The sequence below is a fragment of the Solanum dulcamara genome, chromosome 1 (assembly GCF_947179165.1).
Source record: "Solanum dulcamara chromosome 1, daSolDulc1.2, whole genome shotgun sequence".
NCBI lineage: Eukaryota > Viridiplantae > Streptophyta > Magnoliopsida > Solanales > Solanaceae > Solanum > Solanum dulcamara.
The window spans coordinates 10,200,802-10,221,982 of NC_077237.1; the positions used below are offsets into that span (position 1 = coordinate 10,200,802).

A 21,181-nucleotide genomic window follows, 5' to 3' on the forward strand; every position below is an offset into this window, starting at 1 on the left:
TGCAGTCCTCAAATAGTTTACTTGATTCCTCTTCAAGAATAATCATCCATAATATCAATTGAAGCTCCCAAAGAACAGAGCAACTGACTTATTTGCAACAAGTTGTTCACTCACAGTCACACTTTTAACTTATACAACTTCTTGAATCAACATTCGAGAACAACACAAACTGCTTGAATATCTAAAACAGATTACAAAATGAATATCTCTTGATAGAGTGGTGACATGATATACAATATCAAGATATTATGAGTAGATAGTTGGGGCATATGGAAACATTGCTCCAACATTAACGCCTATCGGAGGCCACTGATTCAGTGGAGAAGAGATATTTCACTCGCGATAGAACAGAATCATGGGCAGGATCGTATGGATGGTCCTTTGAAGGAATCTCCAAAATGGCTGGAATTGGTGTATTGTAACTATCAACCAAAAATCTTACCATGTTGGCCACCTGAAAAAGATAAACGAGAAGGAATAAATTGAGTGAAATGCCAATTAATTAACTCTATTTTAGACCCTTATTTTCGGTGAGTCTTCAATTAAAGAAAATGGAGACAATGTATCAATGTTAGTTGGATTTACTTAGTAGATTGAAATTGAAGTACACCAAAAAGTAAAAGATGCATTTTGACCACAAGCCAGACAAAGGGCATTAATTTTCAGAATTTTATATGATAATCATCCACCTTTAGATTCAAAAATAACCTTTTCTTTAATAGAATTTTAATTAAATAATTTGAATAGTTTTTTAAACACGTGGCGGCCATCTATTGATTACAATTTAATTATTTAAAATTAATTATAAATCAAAATTTATTTAACAGAATTTTAATTAAATAATTTAAATAATTTTTTTAAATTCATGGCGGCCATCTAATGGTTGCAATTTAATTATTTAAAATTAATTATAAATCAAAATTTATTTAACAGAATTTTAATTATGAAAAAGGACCTAAAATGCCCTTGAACTATTGAAAATGGTACAAAATTGCCCCTCATTCATATATTGGGCCTAAAATGCCCTTTTCCGTTAAAGAAATGTCATTTTAAACCTAAAGGTGGATGTCAAGGGATTTTTGGCTCAATACGTGGATGAGGGGCATTTTGTACCATTTTCAATAGTTTAAGGGCATTTTAGGCACTTTTCCGCTTATCTTAACAAATAAATAGTGACCTTTCCCTTTATATACTAAACCAGATAGCTTCAAACCTCTGTTTTGAGAGGCACAGAGGTTTTCTCAACTTGTTAAAGCACTAATCGTTTCTTTATGTTGTTTGGAAAGAATGCATAAACAATTATCTCCTCATTTTGACGAATTTCAGACTGGCTAACAAACTGACATGTATTTCATAACCAAACAAGGAAAATGACCCTAAAGACTACCTCTTTGATGTCCCCTCCTCCTTCCATCCCAACCAAATACACTTTCACCTGATGAGAATGATAGCAGGCTTTATATGTCTACAGTCGATTATTATCTATTTTCGTTAAGTCCTATGGAGTTGGTTTTTTAGAGAGGAAATGCAAGCAGATTGATGCAGTAGCCACTGTGATCTTAACTTCCAACAGGAAATACAGATCACATTACTCTTTTTTACTCTAACAGGTTTCTGATGGCTTGAAAGCAACTGAAGTTTAGCCAGATAATAGTTAGTTCCAAAATTCAAACAATGAAAGATTTCGATCAATAAACAGTTGGACACTACATACAACATAATTAGCAGCTGAAACAAAACAGATTTTATTGTGGCACTTGAGCAGAGCTACATGTAACACAACCACCAAATACAGATAATATTATTGACTACAAAATATGGACATGTAAAAATTGATAAACCAAACAACAAATGAGAAGAGTAGAAACTTACATATTGGCTGATTAACACTATTGCGATGTCCTCTCTTGTGGTGAATTCCTTAAAAGCATCTTCAATCTGCTTCACTGTTGTTTCTGAACATAAAGATAGGGAATCTATATTACTTTCTTTCCATGATTTGGAACTTTGAGATCAAGATGAAAAGCTCTACTACTCACAGGAAACGCCAGCTCCCAATATACCATCCTTCACTCAGCAACTAAATTAGAAGTATTTTTTAAATTATTATCAATAAAAAGGTCAATCTGTTTGGTTATAATCTAAACATGTAAATTGACTCTATTCAGAGTCCTATATTATTAGTCTAGATGAGAGAGTTAGCAAAATAAGAGCATGTACCATATGCCTGTGAAACGTTCGTTAATTGGCCATGGAAGTTAATCTGGAAAGCCAAGTTACCCCCTAAGATGATTTGTTTTTGCTGGCTAGCCCTTCATGAACCCTCCCTCACCCAAGACAACCTCATCAGGAGAAAAATGCCAACAGCTACTACATGTGCCATCAGGCCCTAGAGACCAACATACATCTTCTTCTTAATTGTACAACAGTCACAGGCATATGGAACATGCTCATCTCAGCTTTTGGTCTCGAATGGGTTATGCCAGAAAGAATTAAAGATGCCTTTGTTAGTTGCTCATGGAAGGTTGAAACGCCATCAGGAAAGTATGGAAGATGATCTCTGCTTGAATTCTTTGGTGTGTCTGAACAGAAAGAAACAATAGATGCTTTGAAGGCTGGAGTTTTAACAAGTCTCTGCAGCTGGAGCAATTTCTCCCCTGTCAATTCCCTAGAAGCTTTTTTGGACATTCTTAGCTACTTAACTTTAGATTAACCTTTTCTATTAGAGCTAACAATGTCTTCTACTTTTCTATGCTCTGTAAATCTTGCATCTTCTTGATGCCTTCTATGAAATCCATTATCTTATCCAAAAATAATTATTCCTTAATATGCACTTTTTTTTAATAATTGTGGTGTCTAGGCCAGTTTACGCGCACCTCGACTAATTCCACAGCATACCTGCCATCTTCCACTAGCAACATGTACCAAGTAACTCTGTCAATCAAAGCTAGGACAGGTGGCAAGTCATCACCTAGTATTATGTCTCAGCTAAGATTTGAACATGAGACTTCATAGTTCTCAATCCACTTCATAATCCACTAGGTCACACCCTTGGGCGCTAATATGAACTGCTTTCTCTTTCGAGTATTTCACAAAAGTGCATTTCTTATGGCGTCCTTAAATAAGTGTTACCTTAAGAATTCATATATATATCTCCTCATGAAAAGGTGAACTTTTATATGATGTTGGTCTCAACAAGTGATGTCATTCAAGGTAAAATGGGATAATAATATTAACTATTTCCCAAATATAGAAATATGATATTATGAAATAAAACTACACTAATAAACTGAAACTAAAAAAAGTTTACTACTCAGAGATGACAAGAATAGAGGTAGAATATTTTAATTTTTCAGGTGCATAGGAGAATTTTCTCAAGACATTCTAATTAGGCTATCTACAAATTAAAAAAGAAAAAAGGAACAATATTTTCTTCTCCATAACCATAGTGGCACGACTTATCATGAAAAAGAAAGAGAGGAAATGGTGAAATGACTTTAGGAACTGAACATGACCAATAATTTCTGATATCTGATAACTTTTGGAACAGAGACAAAATCCAGCTATAATGGCAACCCCAGAACTTCTGAATTTAACACCGTCAGTGGCTGACATTTCCGAGTATATCTGATAACTTTTGGAACAGAGACAAAATCCAGCTATAATGGCAACCCCAGAACTTCTGAATTTAACACAGTCAGTGGCTGACATTTCCGAGTATATCTGATAACTTTTGGAACAGAGACAAAATCCAGCTATAATGGCAACCCCAGAACTTCTGAATTTAACACCGTCAGTGGCTGACATTTCCGAGAAAATACCTAACACTCGATGTTTTGTCATTTGTTGTCGATTTTACTTATTCTTATAAAAAATAAGGAAGGATATGTGATATGGGTCTTTATCCACTGAAGCATTCTCTTGTTTCTACGTTGGAAGACACAGGATATTTAGGTACTTGATATTCCAGTTCTTCATCTTGGACACTGATATCAGAAACTCCTATTTTAGCTTGAGCACTTTACTTTACTACATGACTAAACAAAATGCTTTCATCACTCTCTCTATTTAGCCAATAGTTTGCAAAGACTGTCATTTATTCATCTTCCCCTACCATATTGCCTCTAAGTTTCACATACCACATGACATCTAATAATTCCTAACTATAGGAAGCTAGTGAACCAGATGTAGCAGCAAAAGCTATAACAACAACATACCCAGTATAATTCCACAAGTAAGGTCTAGGAAGGGTGGTGTGTATGCAACCTTACCCCTATCCTGTGAAGGTAGAGTGGTTGTTTGATATGTATCCGCAAAAACTATCATTTAAATTCCCTCCCCAAATCCCAAGCTCCTTTTCCCACATAGGTAAGAGAGACTAAGCATAGGGCTGGAAGAGAATGTGCTAGTTTGGAAAATAACTAACCATGAAAATGGAAAGAAACCAAAACATACAGTCTAGAGCTCGAAGTCCTTTTTGTCAATTTTTTGGAACTGGTAACTTCGTATATTTCTGACTTCTTGTCAATTTAACAAGAGCATATTGGTATTCAATCAAGTTTTATTAACAGCAAGATGTACGCTATTATGATGGAGAATGGAAGCTACAAAGTAAATGAAAGATTCTCCAGACTACTGGAGAACTGGTAATTCCAAAATTGAAACTTACTTGAATCCACAATAAGGTAATTTGTTTTCCTCCTCAAATCGACATTCCCAACTCCAGCCAGCAAAAATCCTGTAATTGTGTCCTATATTAACAAGTTACTTCCATCAGCATCAGTATGTCTTATCACCTATCATGTATATGTAGACTAACAAACTATTAATCATAAAAGTCCCATGACAGCAAGTGGGTAGTAATTCAAAGGCACTGGATATAATTGTCTGCCAATTCAAAAAGTTGCATACAAAAGCTTAATCAAACAACAGGTGAGATAGATAATTGCTATCCCGTCTTCACAGAGTTCTGATCGTACATATGATGCACAACATATAAATGATTAATTCCCAACTAAAACCAGTGCTCCATCAGTCGCATCAACTGTAAACTCACATTAAATGTAATAACTCATCCAAACCATCTTCTAATTTAGTCCGTGCAAGACAACTAAGGTCATAAAAGATATGATAGATAAGAGTATATTATAGATGCTCAAAGATGACTGATTATCCCAAAGTATCTAGAGAAATATCAACCAACAGCTCATCCGCAATGATAAGCTATTGATGTTTCTATTTCAGGAAGAGAGATGCCATGACATACAAGAAATTTATGGTTAAAAGTTCACCTCATCAGCAATCATGGCAATGAGGGCTGAGTTGTTAGTTCTGACAGGAGCTCTGTTAGCCATCTAAACGATCAAGGTTTCTGCAACAACAGATAAACTAGAATCACAAATAGCGATGATTCAGAAAGTACGAATCTTGTACACATTGATAAATTCAGATATCATATCAAATCCAAAACTATAAACAAACCACAGCAGAAAAAAGAATTCAGATGTTACGTAGCTTAAATACTCAAAACCTTGAAATTTTCAAAACCCATCACTAATTTCAAAGTTTGATGAAAACCCAGTAAAGAATTTCCTAAATTTTAAGTTCTTAAACGATATCGAAAAATTAAGATGAATCAGATCGAAATCCTTTGAACTAACAGAATTGAATGGTAGAATAAGCTTTGGAAGTTGTAATTAATTGCAACGTTTCGTCAAGCTTACTTTGAATTTTTAAGCTTTGAGGAATCCAATCACTCGCTAGAGACGAATCGAACAAGGAAGAGAGGGGAAAAGGCTAATGCTATATGTTGTTCGCTGATGGGTGGAAACTGGAAACACGAAGTTAAAACCGGAAAGAGTTGAATGTCCACTTCAAGCCCCTAAAGTTTCAAAATACTCACAACTGCCTACCTCTTTGTTTAATCATAAATCTTAGGTAATGTGCAAATAAAAAAACTCATAAATTTAACTAGCAACTTCCGTAAATGATATAAAAACACAAAAATGGTTTGTTTGGCTATAACTAAATCTTAATATGTCATTATTATTATAAGAAGAAAAGTCAATCTTTACTATCTGTAATGAAAATTATTGTATTAATAATTAACGTATATTTTTATTTTAAAAATCATAACTTAATTATATCTTTTGCTAGAAAAGCAAAATATATGTCACCTCCCTCCCTAATTTCATTATTTGTTTAAGTTATGTACATTGACACTACCAATATGAATGAAATAAAATAAAAATATTTTGTCACCTTAAAAAAAGATAATTATTTTTTGAGTTTAGGGTCTATTGTAAACAATTTATATACGTTCTCATTGAGTTAGAGGTAAGATTTGCATTTTCTACCCTTCCTAAACAAGAAAGTAAGAAAAATGAAGCTAACATTTGGCCCCAAATTTTCAACTATTCTTAACAAATTTTTGCGTGAAATTTTGGTGAAGTTTCACCATGCGATTGACCACAAATTTTCTCTATAGAATATTTATCCTATTTCAAAAAATATTATTTTATATCCGTAAGTTCTAAAAATTATTAAAAATACTCATAAATCTGTATTATTATTTTATAATGAACATGTTCCGCTAAAAAAAAATTATAACATAATTGATAACAATTAACAACAACAAAATAACAATATGGGTAAGACAAAAAAATTAATTGAAATAATTTTTTTTTTTTTTCAATCTTGTCACTCAAATTATTCTTTCTGTATAAGGTAGTAACAAACTATCCTTTTATAATAGATAGAGATGTTATTTAATGGTGTTGGTTGGTCAAGTTAATGAAGTAAGTTGATAGACAAATATTAGTTGAAATTAATAAATGATGGGTGTTTTTATAAAATATAAAAGTATGTGGTAATTCTAAATTTTTAAAAATTTCCAAATATTAGAACTTGGTTCAAATACTCCCTCTGTCCAATAATACTTGTCCACTATTGATTTTGCACAATTCTTAAGAAACTATAAATAGAAGGGTAATTTTATTATATCATCTTTTGAATATAATAAATATAATGTATTGAAAAATATAATAAAAAAATGACTACTAATTTATAATAAGGGTAAATTAGGAACTAAGTGTAAAGTATCTCTTAATTTCATAAATTGTACAAGTATTGTTAGACATTTATTTTTAGTATAATGGATAAGTAAAGATGAACGGAGGGAGTAATAAATTTTTATAGAATTTGAAAACTTTAGATGTTTGCTAAATATATTTGCCAAATAATAATAAATTATATGACCAAACATTTGTTTTTAAAAAAATTCAAAATTTTTCCTAACAATATTTAAGACCAAACGGCACCAAAATAAAAAGAAGAGAGTAATTGAAATGAAATTTAACTTGAATATGTTAATGGTCAACAATAGTGCTAGCAATCGATTACAGATATTGATTTGATTGGGCAGTTTTCAAACTGAAAATTGCAATTAAGTTGTGTATGTACATGTGTCCTACTTTATTGGAAAATGCATCTTATGTCGAACGTTTACCTATCACTATGATAAGTGCCTACCTATGTGGCAATCTAGAGACTTAAACAAAAAGATGAACAATTTAGAGGTTCGTTAATTGGTACGTGAGATTAAGATAATAATTTTAAAATAAAATTTAAATTAATTTTTTTATCCCACCATTCTCACTTAAACTGTGAGATTCTATCCCATACCTTGTATTAAACGAGGTGTTATTGTACTAGTGTACCAAAGGTTTTAATTCTAATATTAAAATAAAAGTGTGTTCGTATTAACAATGATACTCCTATATTACCAACATAGATTGTGGTACAGTTATGAGACTGTTTTACCGATTTTAGGTTCGAACCCAGAGAAAATTCTGTTGCTTGAAACTAAAAAGTGAGTTGAAATTAAAGAACGAGATCATATGGAGAAGATATATCACTAGAGTTATTATATTAACTCAACGAACTACCCCTTTTCTTAAAAGAGGCAAGGGAGAAAGAATAAAGGAGGATTTTCCCTATTGTTAGCCCAAACGCATCTTTTTCTTCTTTTTTTCTCCTTTTGATCTGTTTAATTATTCTTTTGAGGGTTTTTCTTACATGCTCATGGGCCAACATCCGACCATTGGTGGTGATAGAGGTGAGAAGGATTTCTCAGGCATAGCAATTGATCTTGCTAGTAATGACAATGCAATTACTGATGTTACAATTCTCTCATCAGCAAATGGAATTGTACTTAGGGGTGAGGCTAATATTGTCACAGGGGTACATTGTTACAACAAGGCAACGTATTTTGGTGGGGTTGTTATTTTAGTTAAAGCATCCCAAAATAGGATAGACAATTGTTACCTCGACTATAACTCTATAGTCATTGAGGACCCTTTCTTAGTTCACATCTCAAATGGGTATTTTCTTGGTGAGGGAAATATTGTTTTGAAAGCGATTAACGGTCGAATTTTCGGACTAAACGTTATTAACAAATCCCTGAAGGTGTAAAACCAGTTGACTATAAATGGATTTTTGTGCGAAAACGAAATGAGAGATACGAAATTGTAAAATACAAGGCACGCCTTGCTGCACAAGGATGCTCTCAAAGACCCGGGGTCAAACCAATCTGGAAAATTATTACCACTAAATTCTTAATGGATTTAGTCTTAACTAATGATACTAAGGTTCATTATTCAGGATTTAAGAAGTGGTAAGCACAAAAAAGAGAGCAACACAGTCCCTGAATAATGATGGGGTTTCTAACAGTAAAATGAAGAAAATAGTAGCAAAAATAAAACTTTTGCATAGGAAACTGCTACTTCTTACTCGCAATTTAAAAAATAAAGAAGAGTGCTAAATTCAGAACTTCAAAATGGGTTGATGTAGTGAGTTTAAAGTTCAAACATACTTAAACCATTCAATACTAGAAGGTGTACCATTAATCTCAAGTAAGCAGTGGCAATTCTCTTAATTGCCAACTCTATTCATTTTTGAAAAGACAAACACAACCAGAGCATAATTTTGAACAAATTGATCTTTTCTTGAACAAGCATAAAACTCCTCTCAAGTTAAAGGGGACTTAAATAAACAAAGATACAGATGTTACCTTAACGGGATATGATAAACCTCTTATGTCACAGATTAACTACTCATGCATAAACATGAAGGAAAGCTAAACAAGTTTAACAAACTAGACTCCCAAACACATAGCTGAAACAGGCCACTGACCTACAAGATTTTGATTATCCTTAAATCACTTCTTAGTACTTATTTCGGTTAAAAATCCTATGTTTTAGACCCTTAATGAATAAGAGACTCAACAAAAATAATCTTGAACATAATACAATTAGACTATCCTCACAAGATGATGATTGCTAATACTGGAAAAGGGTCTCCTTTTATTTACAAGTGATCTAAAGATACTTCCCCTGGACAGCAACCTTATTGCTGAAAACATATACAAATTCAATAGACTTAACCTCAAGTTTATGAACGAGAACAGGTAGGCCAACAAAAGATTCTTTAGCCATTTCTTACTAATCTTAAGGTGGCAAGATGACTACTAGTTCTAGAATACAACAATAACCTTAATTCAACCGTCACTGATTAGTCAAATATTTTTTGATAAAAACTTATTAAACCTTTACTATCTAGATTAGAGGAAATTTTAGTATATCCACATATGAAGGGTCTGCCGCTAGCAGAAACATAATAGAGTTCCAATAAATTTTAGACTTCAGCAGACTGATCACTCATCTTACTGACCTCTACATGTATTGCATATTTATGACGCACAATCAGGGCGGCTCTATGCATTGGAAAACAAGGCACTTGCCATAGGCCCCCAAATTTTAGGGGCCCCATTTTTTAGCAATGGTAAGATTATTATAAGACAGAGAAACCAGGTTGCTTACAGTCCGTCGCTCTGAGAGACTTGAGAGACGACAGACAGAGACTTTGCTGCACCGCTGTGCTTGCTGGTCGCCGATACAATGGCTGTGAGTGTCAGGCGTGCGTGAGTCGTGAGAGCTTTAGAGAACAGAGAAGAGAGGGCCGGAGGCTGTGGCCATGAGTTTTGATTTTGGAATTAGGGCTCCAAATCCAATTAGGTTAAAAGGACCAAAATCTTAAATGGATTGGGTCAAAATATATAATTTAAAATCTATTTAATAAAACTTTGTTTCTTCAATGCACCGAAAAATCATGAATTTTCAACAAAAAAACGACATCAAACCATACACCGAAGAATCATTTTCGATTTCTAATATTTATGTCCACCCTAATTAAGGATACAGTTGACTAACTTTAGACTTGATCCTAAAGTGACAATTATTTTAAGATAATATTTTTAAGCTGAAATAACATTAAAATGTGACGAAGGGAGTAATATAAAGGGAAGCTTTCAAAAACAACAAACATTAAGTCTTAAATAGGACTCATTTGCTACAGTTTCACTAATTACAATTCGCAGCTACACTTTGGTTTGCTATGCATTTGTATTTTTTCGCAGATTTCAAAAAAAATACAAGAACAAATTGATTTGTATCAAAATGAATACATATTAGGAGGAGAGAAGCGGGCTAAATTGAGAGAGGAAGAAGAGAGAATTGTATTTTGTATTTATTTTGCGTTGTATTCCGTATTTATTTAATGCATAACTGTTTTGTATTCTGTATCAATTACATTCGAAATACAACGAGTACAACTGTATTCATCCTCTATTTGATTGTATGCAATTGCTACATAATACATTTGACAGAGAGGATGAATGCATATTGTATTCGCATGAATATAAATACAATTGATACAAAATTACAAATATAATTTTTCGAATACAATTGATATAAAATACAAAACTCTCACGTATATTTGATTAAATACAATTGCTACATAATGCATTTGAATAGATTCCTTCTTATTGGCAGGAGAGAGAGAGAGGGAAAGAGAGGAAGGAGGAAAGGGGGAGAGAGAGAGAGTTTGCTACAAAAATAACATATAGAAGTAATGGTTATTTTCTGAAGGAACAGTAGAAACAACATATAGTGTTTTTTTATAATTTTTTTAAACTATAACTATTTTTCATAAATATGTTTGGCACTTTGCCTTGTTACATAATTTATAGGAATTTTTACATAAATAAACTCTTTTAGACTAATAATTATCTTTTTTTAAGGTACTTTTTTTATTACGGTCTATAATATATTTATTTTAATTAATAACTAAAACCACTCCATTACCCCTCTCCTCTCTCTCTCTTTCTCTCTCTCCCTCTCCCTCTGTTCCTCTTCCCTCTCCCCTCCCCCCTCGCTTCTGCGTGCTGCTTCTTTTTTTATATCCATTTTTTCTCTCTTTCTCTTTCTTCCTTTTTTAAAATTAATAATTAATTATCCTAATTTAAATAGTATCAAAATATTTGAAATTAACATATAATACTTATAATATATTTTTAATAAAAATATATTAATTATATATTCACCACATTTATTGAAAGATACATATAATATGTATCATAAATTGATTTCAAAATGTATTATAATTATTGTTTATTTTTTCTCTTATTAATAGTGCTAAATATATTATTGTATTATAAATATTTTAGTTATATATTCACCACGTGCATTGAAACATTCCTATAATATATTGAATTCAAAATCTATTATAATTATTTTTTATTTTTTTCTCTTATTACAACAACAACAACAACCTAGTGAATCTCACAAGTGGGGTCTGGGGAGGGTATGATGTACGCAGACCTTACCACTACCTCATGGAGATAGAGAGGTTGTTTTCGAAAACCCTCGGCTCGAAAGTCACAGTTCCAAGTACGAGAGAAAAAAACAATATATAGCATAAAAGTAAGGGTGTACAGGGTAATGGGAACCAACTCGTATCGTTATGCTATGGCCAGAGTGGATGCTGCGGCATCGAATGGCGTGGCCATAGGTATTTTTACAATTTTTTGTCATGGGGCATTTGCATTTATAGATCTTGGGTCTAACTATTCTTATATGTCACCACATTTATCATCTTGTTTGGAGAGGTTGTTGTCTCGGCTCCAGTGGGGGAGTCTATTGTTATGGATGAGACTATGAGGTCTTAGTACAGATCAAAGACACCGCGGTTGAATTGATTGTGTTACCTATGGTGGACCTCAATGTTATTATGTGTAAGAATTGGCTGGCATCATGTCACACCACACTTGATTGCCACTCCAAGGTTTTGAGGTTCGGTATTCCGTGGAACATGTAGAACTTGTTACTGCAAGGTGACGCTCTTCCCTTCCCCTAGAATCCACTCCGGGTCGGAGGAGCAACTAGTCAACCTTCATGAACTATGGAATTGTATAGTTTCCATGGCCCAGGGAAAAAATCATAACTTTCACGAAGGTGCAGAGGACTATTAGTCAGGGTTTGTTTGGACTTTATTGCTACAGTTCATGACCCCATAGGTACAATACTAGACAATGTTCCAGACGATCTACCAAACTAACCTCTCAGAGGGAAGATTGATTTCTGCTCTAAATCTTCACCAGGGACACATCATACTTCCGTCGAGAGGGCTTCATTAGGCCTACTGTATGGATGATTCTATTCTATGCATGTACATCAACTATGAGCAGCTGAACAAGGTAAAGATCATGAATAACTATTTGTTGCCTCGTGTAGATGATTTGTTTGATTGCAGGGTGAATCGACAAATCAGTAAAATATGAACTCAAAACAGGAATTTTCGTAGTAAAATCGCAAATCTAAGAAACGCTAAGGCCTAAATTTCATAGAAAATTCTCAGAAACGTTAAAGGCCTAAATTTCATAGCAAAATCACAGAACAAAAAGGCCTAGATCGAATCGAACCAAACTCAAGAGGTGCAAAGTGTAATTTCTTACCTCACCTCACAGCAAAACGGAGATGGAGAGGTGATGAGCGACCAAAGATGGAGAAGTCGAGGTAGATTGTGAGTGATTGAAGGATTACAAGTTGAAGAAATGGAGATTCACCGACTTTCTGAGCTACAGATTCAGAGATCGATTTTGATTTGGGCTTTGATGCTTCCTGTGTATTAAAAATATTTTAATTCGCTCTTTTTCTGCATCCTTCTTTTTTTGTCCTTTTTTCTTCTTTTTTTTCTTTTCCTCCATTTTAAAAAAATAATAATTAATTAATTCAATACATTTCTAACAACTTAAATTAATTTAAATAGAACTGAAATATTTGAATTCACACATAATACTTATAATAAATTTGTATTAAAAATATTTTAATTACATATTCGCCACACTTTAATTATAATATATTGAATTCAAAATCTATTATAATTATTTTTTATTTTTTCTCTTATTAACAAATTATATTACTGTATTAAAAATATTTTAGTTATATATTCAGCATGTGCATTGAAACATGCATATAATATGTATAATATATTGAATTCAAAATGTATTACAATTCGAATTCAATATTATATATTGTTATGAATTCGATTGTTGTTATTTCAACAAATATAATACATTTTTAACAACGTAAATTAATTTGAATAGTATTGAAATATTTGAAATTCACACATAATACTTATAATACATTTGTATTAAAAATATTTTAGTTATATATTCAGCACGTGCATTGAAACATGTTTATAATGTGTATAATATATTGAATTAAAAATAGTATAGTTATTTTAATTTTTTTTCTTATTAACAGTGCTAAAATATATTATTGTATTAAAAATAGTTGGTAATATGTTCACCACGCGCATTGAAACATGCATATAATATGTATAATATATTGAATTCAAAATGTATTACAATTATTATTTATATTTATTTCTTTTATTGTGTTAAAATGCATTATATATGTGTTTACATAAAAAAATCATCTAATTTAAAAAGTAGTAAAATCATCATTTCGATAATATCGCATCCAAAATTAAATTTAAATTAGGATAATTAATTATTACGTATTTTTAAAAAAAGGGAGAAAGAAAAAGATAAAAAGAGAGAGAAAAATCGAACAAAAAAAAGAGAATAAGGAGAGAGGGGGTGGGGGAGAAAGAGAAAGAGAGAAAAAGGAAAAACGGAAAAAGAAAAAAAATGAGAAAGAGGGAGGGAAGAAAGAGAAAATATTTTTGTTCTTTTTTTTACTATTTCGAGTAAAAAATTACTGTTATTTATTTATAAAATTAAAACATATACTAAAACTCATAATTAATACTATATACTATATTATTTATGTAAATGACCCTATATATCGTTCTTTCCAACAATAAAAACAAATAAAAAGAATTCTTACCAAAAGGGTAAGGATACCTAGAGAATCCAATATTTGACAAAACTAGCAATTCAACTTTGGCTTTGGATATTTCTCTTTTTTCACAAAGTGAAGCCCACAGGTCTTGGTGTGTAGTGTATTTTCACTTTGTTTTTTTATTTATTTTATATGAAGTGGTTAAATTTCCTTTTTCATGTCATTTCCTTCCTTTCCCCTATTTGTCGTCTCTCTTTGTTTATGTTGTCAACTCACACACATATTGTATGGTTAAACATGCACACCATATTATAACGTAGACCCTCACTGATTATTAGCGGAATCATAATTTTCACTAGGTGATTTAAAGGCGAAATCCATCGATGGTCTCCTAAAATTGGCATCAACTTTTACTTAGACACCTCAACTAGGCTTTGTTCATTTTAGACACCTCAAGTAAGGCTCCGATGTGTCATTTTGACACTTTTTTTACAATCACCAAAATATATTAAGTGTGTATAATGCACTCGCCTGACGTGTCAAAAGCAGCAAATTAAATAAAGACACGTCTTATATATATATATATATAGGCTTTGTTCATTTTAGACACCTCAAGTAAGGCTCCGATGTGTCATTTTGACACTTTTTTGACAATCACCAAAATATATTAAGTGTGTATAATGCACTCGCCTGACGTGTCAAAAGCAGCAAATTAAATAAAGACACGTCTTATATATATATATATATATATATATATATATATAATGACTTTTGAATAGAAAAAATGACCAATAATTTGATGACACGTGGCTTTTTTTAATTCAAATTATAATTTTTTTAAAAAATAAAAATTAACAACTATTAACCCCCACCCCCACCCCCACACCCTATCAGTGGTCTTCCAACACCACCCATCCCTCCGTCGTCTTCTCCAACCCCAACCCCTCCCCACCCCACCCCACCGGATCTTCTTCTCCTCCAACATCCACCCAACGCTATCCATATCATCTAAAAGGGAAAAAATGGAGCTTGGCAAATAAAAATATAAATCAAATTGGGTTAAAAAAATCCGACGAACCTTCATTTTTTTCGGCAAGACTAATACAAATTTAAAATTACTCACTATGAAATTACTAAACCATAAAAGCTATGGAACTTCATTGAATGTTTGCTTGTGATTAAATACATGATAATCATCAGAATGGGAAGAATCAATCTTTCCACATAATTCAATGAAATTTCCAGAAAAGTTCCAACAATTTGCGAGACCTTCCAAAGTTTTTTTTAGGCATTTTGACCAAAAAAAACTAAAAAAAATATTTTAAAAAATATTTTTAAAAATTATTTGAATTTGAAGTGTGTATTTGAACAAAATTTAACTTTTTTTGTAAAAAAAAAAAGTAATTTTGTTAGTACAAAAAAGTTTACTGAAAAAACGAGTTATATATATTTTTTCAAACTTGAAACTAGTGAAAGAAAAAGAACAACAAAAAAAATTATTTTTTAAGAAAAAACGTTGTTCACGCGCTTAAAATGGGTGCAGCACACGCAATGTGCCAAGTCAGCACAAAGTGTCAAAATGACACATCGGAGCCTTATTGAGGTGTCTAAAATGAACAAAGCCTAGTTTAGGTGTCTAAGTGAAAGTTGGTGCCAACTTTAGGGGGCACCGATGAGTTTCGCGTGATTTAAAATATAAAAAGATAAAACACATGAGAAAGTCAATAAAATTCAACATCAATTATATATATAAAAGATAATTCTAATCTTGTATATAAAAGATAATTCTAGTCTTGTATATATAGATAATTTACGACGAATTTTTTTTGGATGAACTTGACCCTTATTTTCCATGCTCCACCCCTACTTTCAATAAATTGAAATAATAGGGTAACATTAGTTTTTCTTGCTTTCTAACTTTATGGAAAAAATTAAGCATTTGTAGTTAATTATAACAAAATTTTGTGTACCCCTATTAAATTTATGTATACGTTTTAAGTTTAATTTATTAACCTTCTATATATATGTAATTGGATTATTCTTTGCTAAACCAATCATGAATACTCGGAAAAAATAAGACATATTTGTCACTGTCAACTGTTAAGTATTCTAAATTTTTCTTACTTTTAAGAAGGTTCAGTCTAATCTTTTATCTAAGTTTTAGTGGGAATTTTCAATCTACAATCATTACACGTGAAAGTTTTCTGTCCAATTTACTATATTCGACATCAGGAAGATTGTTAGTATTATGAGGATAATAATTTAAATTTTATGAGTTGCGAATTCAAGGATAATGACCTTAAATACTAATAATTGGGTTCTAATTTTGATTTTTATATACTTGATGAAAAATAGTGTAATGCATATATTTAATAAGCATCAAAAGCTATTGAGTTTTGTTGAATGCATATTTTAAAGGCATACGTCCAGCCAATACTGAAAAGTAGAAAACTATCATGCAAGTATGCGACGATAGAGCGTATGAGCCAATCTACACCCTGCAATGTGTCTACCTTCAAAGGTGGAGTTCCATCAATAGAAGATGCTTGTGAACAAGTTCACACCCAATACTACATCAAAACTACGTATAATTCTTCTAACATCGGAAAGGTAGCAATTTTGTATATCTTCTTGAGCGAGTGAAGTGCTTCACGGATATGGAGTACAAACGCATAAAACTTTCTGCTTTTCCTTCCCCTCCATCTTCCTTTCCCTCCCTCGCTTACAATCGCTTCCAATTCCAACCAATTTCTAGTTAATGCACTCATAAGAACCCAACAATCCCCCCTATGGAGCCATCGTTGTTTCGTCTGGCATGTACTCTCGGGCCTCCGAGTACGACAACATCTCCCCCTACTTTGTCAATCACAACCGTCTCATCTATTCTATTCTCAAAAGCGTGTAGACAGAAGGCCCCTTTTTTGGACTATCTTGTTTTCAAGCCTCCAAGGCCGTCCGGGGTTCTCCATTCTCAAAAAGCTCAACAACAACAACAATAAACACAGTATAATCCTTCGGGTAGAGTCTCGAAGGATAGTGTGTACACATACCCTTTCCCTACCTTATGATAGGAGAAAGACTATTTCTAGTAAACACTCGGCTCAAGGAGAGATAAAAACAAAACAGTAATATCAGACAGTAAAAACAACAAGATATAATTAGAAATGGCCCAAAACTAATGGACCTAAAATATGAGATGAACAGTAACATGCTGATACAAAGAGCATAGGGTCATTTTACCAGAAGATATTTGATCGCCATCAATGAAAGTTTAGTGCATCGCTATTCATTAATACATGCACTGCACATAAATACACTTACGCGGTCCTAGCTTTTCAATAGCCAAAAGAGGAAAAGGGGGAAATAAAGTTGCATTTTCAAGAACATATGATTATTCATCTCATATTAGACAAATCACTCTGCTTGACAGCGTTATGGTACAAGACTATGCTTGATCACGGTTTACAACACGACTAATTGCCACTACATTCTACCAAAAGAAAACACGCATATTGCACGCGCATCCAACCATTAGACATAATACATCTTCATACAACTTGATCCATAAACTACATTTTACACTGAGAAACTCACCACATAACATGATAAAGTGATGAACCCTATTCTTCATCTTCACCGTCGTAGTATTCTTCATCATCGTCACTGCTTCCGTAATAGTAGTCATATTCATCATCTTCCTCTTCTTTGTCATATAGAATCCCTTTTATACTCTTGGACCTCATCTGCTCTTGAATTCGGTCTCTTATGACAGTTCCTTGTTGAAATCCAATATGCATGATCAGAAGTGCAAATATATGATTTGTGTGCGCGAGGTGCTAAAATTTTTCAGCCTGGCAAACTGTAAGGGATTGAACAATGGATAGAAACAAGAGGAGAAGAGCATGGGAGGAAGGAGGGATGGAAAAAGCGGCAGAGAGATCTAACCATTTTGTGGCAACCCTCTTCAAACATCTCAAGGAAACCAGCAACCAATCTATCATCATTCTCCACCCAAATATTTCGATGCTTTACTACTGTTTGAATCTGCAACAAGTAGTCTTTTTAACATGTTTTGTACTACAAGGCTAGAAATAGCTTAGACTGAAAGAGAGATGGTTCTTCCATGATGACAGCCATCCATCTTATATTCATTTCATTGACATACGAAAGAGCTATCGGAACTGCTACATATTGCTCCATTTTTGGTAACACTGAGTTACAAAAGATATAGTAAGAAATGGAGAAGCAAGAGCTTTATTTACTCAGAAACCTAGCATATCAGATGAAAAATAGCATCTTCTATCATAGTTTAGCTCACTCTTCAGATAATTGCAACTTTCACAATCTCCACCACCTAAATTCTACGAGGTGACAAACTATAATTAATCGAAAACTAATACTCCATCTGTTTCAATTTCCCGAATCATTGTACATTTCAATTTGAATTAGTAATTCCATGTCCAACTCTAAGTCGTCCTTACCTACATATGCATCGAGCATATATGTATTATAAATTCCAACAAGTACTACAAAAGAGCAAGGTTTGGATGCGCTTCTGCCCTTAAAGGCAGTTCATTCTAATTAACCATAATCGGATGCAAGCTCAATAATAGAAATAAATACATATACTATCCCTATTCAAAAGAATATATATACAGCATCAACTGAGCCACATCATAAAGGGGAAGCAAACCGCAGAACTCATGAACACTTCACTACAGGTTGAGAAAATTACTTATACTAATTAAAAAGCTCCAGGCCTCTCAACAGATGAAACCATGCCAATGTGGAACCCAACAAAGTCAAACTTGAATTTACACAAGAGTGTTGCATTAAACAAAAAGAACCATCCACCTACTAAAACAACAATTCTGTCAGCAAAGATATCTACTGAAGCATCTAAAAGTGGTTGGACATATCACCCTACTCATAAGGAATAGCAACTAAATGCACAAACATTGATCTAGGCTAGTACAGCTACTATGAAAATGTGGATGTCTGTTGTATTTGTATCCAAGTTCCTATGCATGACATAATATGAATGCTTCATCTCCTAGGGCGCAAACTTGACCTTATGAAATGCTGTCAGCTTAATATATAAAGGATCTAATAATACAAGAACCTACAAGAAAATGACAGTTGCACAGCAATGATAAAAGATTAGAACACTAACACTGATGTATAATGTTGATATTCCATTATAGGATGTGTTAAACCAAGCCGCCTACACTTCATAACATTCATCACAACAGCAACAACAACAATATACCAAGTATGGTCCCACAAGTGGGGTCTGGGGAGGGTAGAGTGTATGCAGACCTTACCCCTACCTTTGTAGAGTAGAGAGGCAATTCAATTGTATCTTCCGATTCAACCTTACCTTATATACCATCCTATTGTTTCCCATGCTACCCTTTCATTGTTCAAAGTGCCATTTGCACAATATTTTCTATGTAGGAGAGAAATTGAAACAAATAGCCACCTATTTATCCATTGCAAAGTTACCAGTACTCTGGTAGCTCTTACTGAGTATGAATTATGAAAGGGCTCAGATGGATAATGAATGAAAGAAATAGCCACCTATTTATCCATTGCAAAGTTATGAGTACTCTAAGGCAGCTCTTCCTGATTAAGAAGGGGCTAAGATGGATAATGCCTAGGAAAACTGTTGAGTCGTTAGCATGCTGGAATGATCCTGGCAATTTTGTAAGGCAGAAGAGAAGATGGAGAATTATTCGTACATGCATCTGGTGGACAATAGTAAGGAAAAGGAATGCATGGTATTTTGAAGATGTAGCCAACTCAACAAAAAGGGGCCTAGCAGAAGATGTAGATTCTGTAGTTGACATTATTGGGTCATTGAAATAAGTTAAAGAACCGGTTTATGTTTTTTGGGGTTCCTGTAACTATATTGTTTTAGCAGAGTCTGTGTGCTGAGGGATACTCTTTTGATTATATAAGATATGTTATACCTTCCTAACAAAAAAATGCCATTTGCACAAAAGATAGAGGACATAGATCTTAATATCCTTTCCCCTTGCTTTATCCAGATAATTGCCAAACTATATTCACAAACCAAATATTCTATGCAGATTGGAGACTCTTCTGACAAATAGAGAAATGAAAAGCAGTCAAATAAAGAAGAGTATACCTTCTCTTCCACTTTCTCTTGTTGTTTCTTTACTCTCTCATGCAACTTTTTCAAACCCCTGTTCACTCTCAGCCTTTTTTCCTACAAGAGGCAATAATGAAGTTAATACCTGGCAAAACAAATAATGAAACAAGATGTAAAGCTAATGCTAGCAGAAAGTCTACATCATCCAGTTAAAACACTTTTTTCTTTCATTGCATTTGCCAAAAAAGAACACTTATTTTTCTGAGGAAGGTAAGGTATTACTACATCACCCAATCAAAAAACTAAATGAGTATACCTTCACACAGCTAAGTGTAATGACCTTGAGGGTGATTTTCCAAAATTTGTACAAAACACGCGTGAACAGTAACTTTTTGGGCAGAAAATGCCCCTTTCTTCCCATTTCAATATTTTTCATCATTTGTTTGAGTTCTTGAACTCCTTGAGGTGATTTGAAAAGAGATTTTCGAGGCAAAGTGTTGGGTAAGTGATTTTTGACCTAAAACCTTCCTTTTTCATTAAGTTTTTGACGATTTTAACTCTTAAATTTTAGTTTCAAACCCCAAAAATCTTTGTTTCTTCCCTAATCCGAATTTAAGGAAAATTGTGATTTCCAACTCGTTTTGTGCTCTATTTTTATGGGTTTTTCAACCATGAGTTCCTTATTACCAATAGAATGGGATTGTTCAATAAATTTCCAGATTTGACCCTTTTCGAAAATAGTTAATTTTTGGACCATTTTATCCCCGGTTCCGAAACCTATCAATATGGGTGTCATTGGACTCCTTGTGACGTGTATGTTTCATTGTTGATAGTGGATTGTCATTCCGAGCGCTGAATTCGA

At 33.0% G+C, this 21,181-nt stretch overlaps 1 protein-coding gene and 1 long non-coding RNA gene across 4 annotated transcripts; both read right to left on the bottom strand.

Moving 5' to 3' along the window:
• On the bottom strand, positions 1-13,018 carry LOC129901560 (V-type proton ATPase subunit F). 3 transcript variants are annotated; one of them, XM_055976802.1, is made up of 5 exons: positions 12,856-13,018; positions 5,292-5,371; positions 4,670-4,751; positions 1,873-1,955; positions 1-454 (listed from the first exon to the last, which is right to left on the bottom strand). In XM_055976802.1, the coding sequence occupies exons 2-5, from the start codon at positions 5,352-5,354 to the stop codon at positions 290-292; spliced, it is 393 nt and encodes a 130-aa protein (XP_055832777.1). In that variant the 5' UTR covers positions 5,355-5,371; positions 12,856-13,018; the 3' UTR covers positions 1-289. The 3 variants fall into 3 exon arrangements, with proteins under 3 accessions (XP_055832777.1, XP_055832772.1, XP_055832780.1); XM_055976797.1 differs by having other exon boundaries at positions 12,851-13,018; XM_055976805.1 differs by having other exon boundaries at positions 5,292-5,388; positions 12,851-13,018.
• Positions 13,019-17,558: 4,540 nt separating this feature from the next.
• LOC129901577 (uncharacterized) lies at positions 17,559-20,541 on the bottom strand. Its single transcript, XR_008769876.1, has 2 exons — positions 20,356-20,541; positions 17,559-18,248 (listed from the first exon to the last, which is right to left on the bottom strand). It is a non-coding gene; the product is annotated as an uncharacterized LOC129901577 (long non-coding RNA).
• Between the last annotated feature and the right edge of the window lie 640 nt (positions 20,542-21,181).

Bases quoted from the DNA above. Each gene is read 5' to 3' on its own strand.
- LOC129901560 (XM_055976802.1), bottom strand. From the start codon at position 5,354: ATGGCTAACAGAGCTCCTGTCAGAACTAACAACTCAGCCCTCATTGCC. The intron at 4,752-5,291 runs GTGAACTTTTAA...TTGTTAATATAG, and splicing joins TTGCCATGATTGCTGATGAG to GACACAATTACAGGATTTTT. The intron at 1,956-4,669 runs GTAAGTTTCAAT...CTTTATGTTCAG, and splicing joins TTACCTTATTGTGGATTCAA to AAACAACAGTGAAGCAGATT.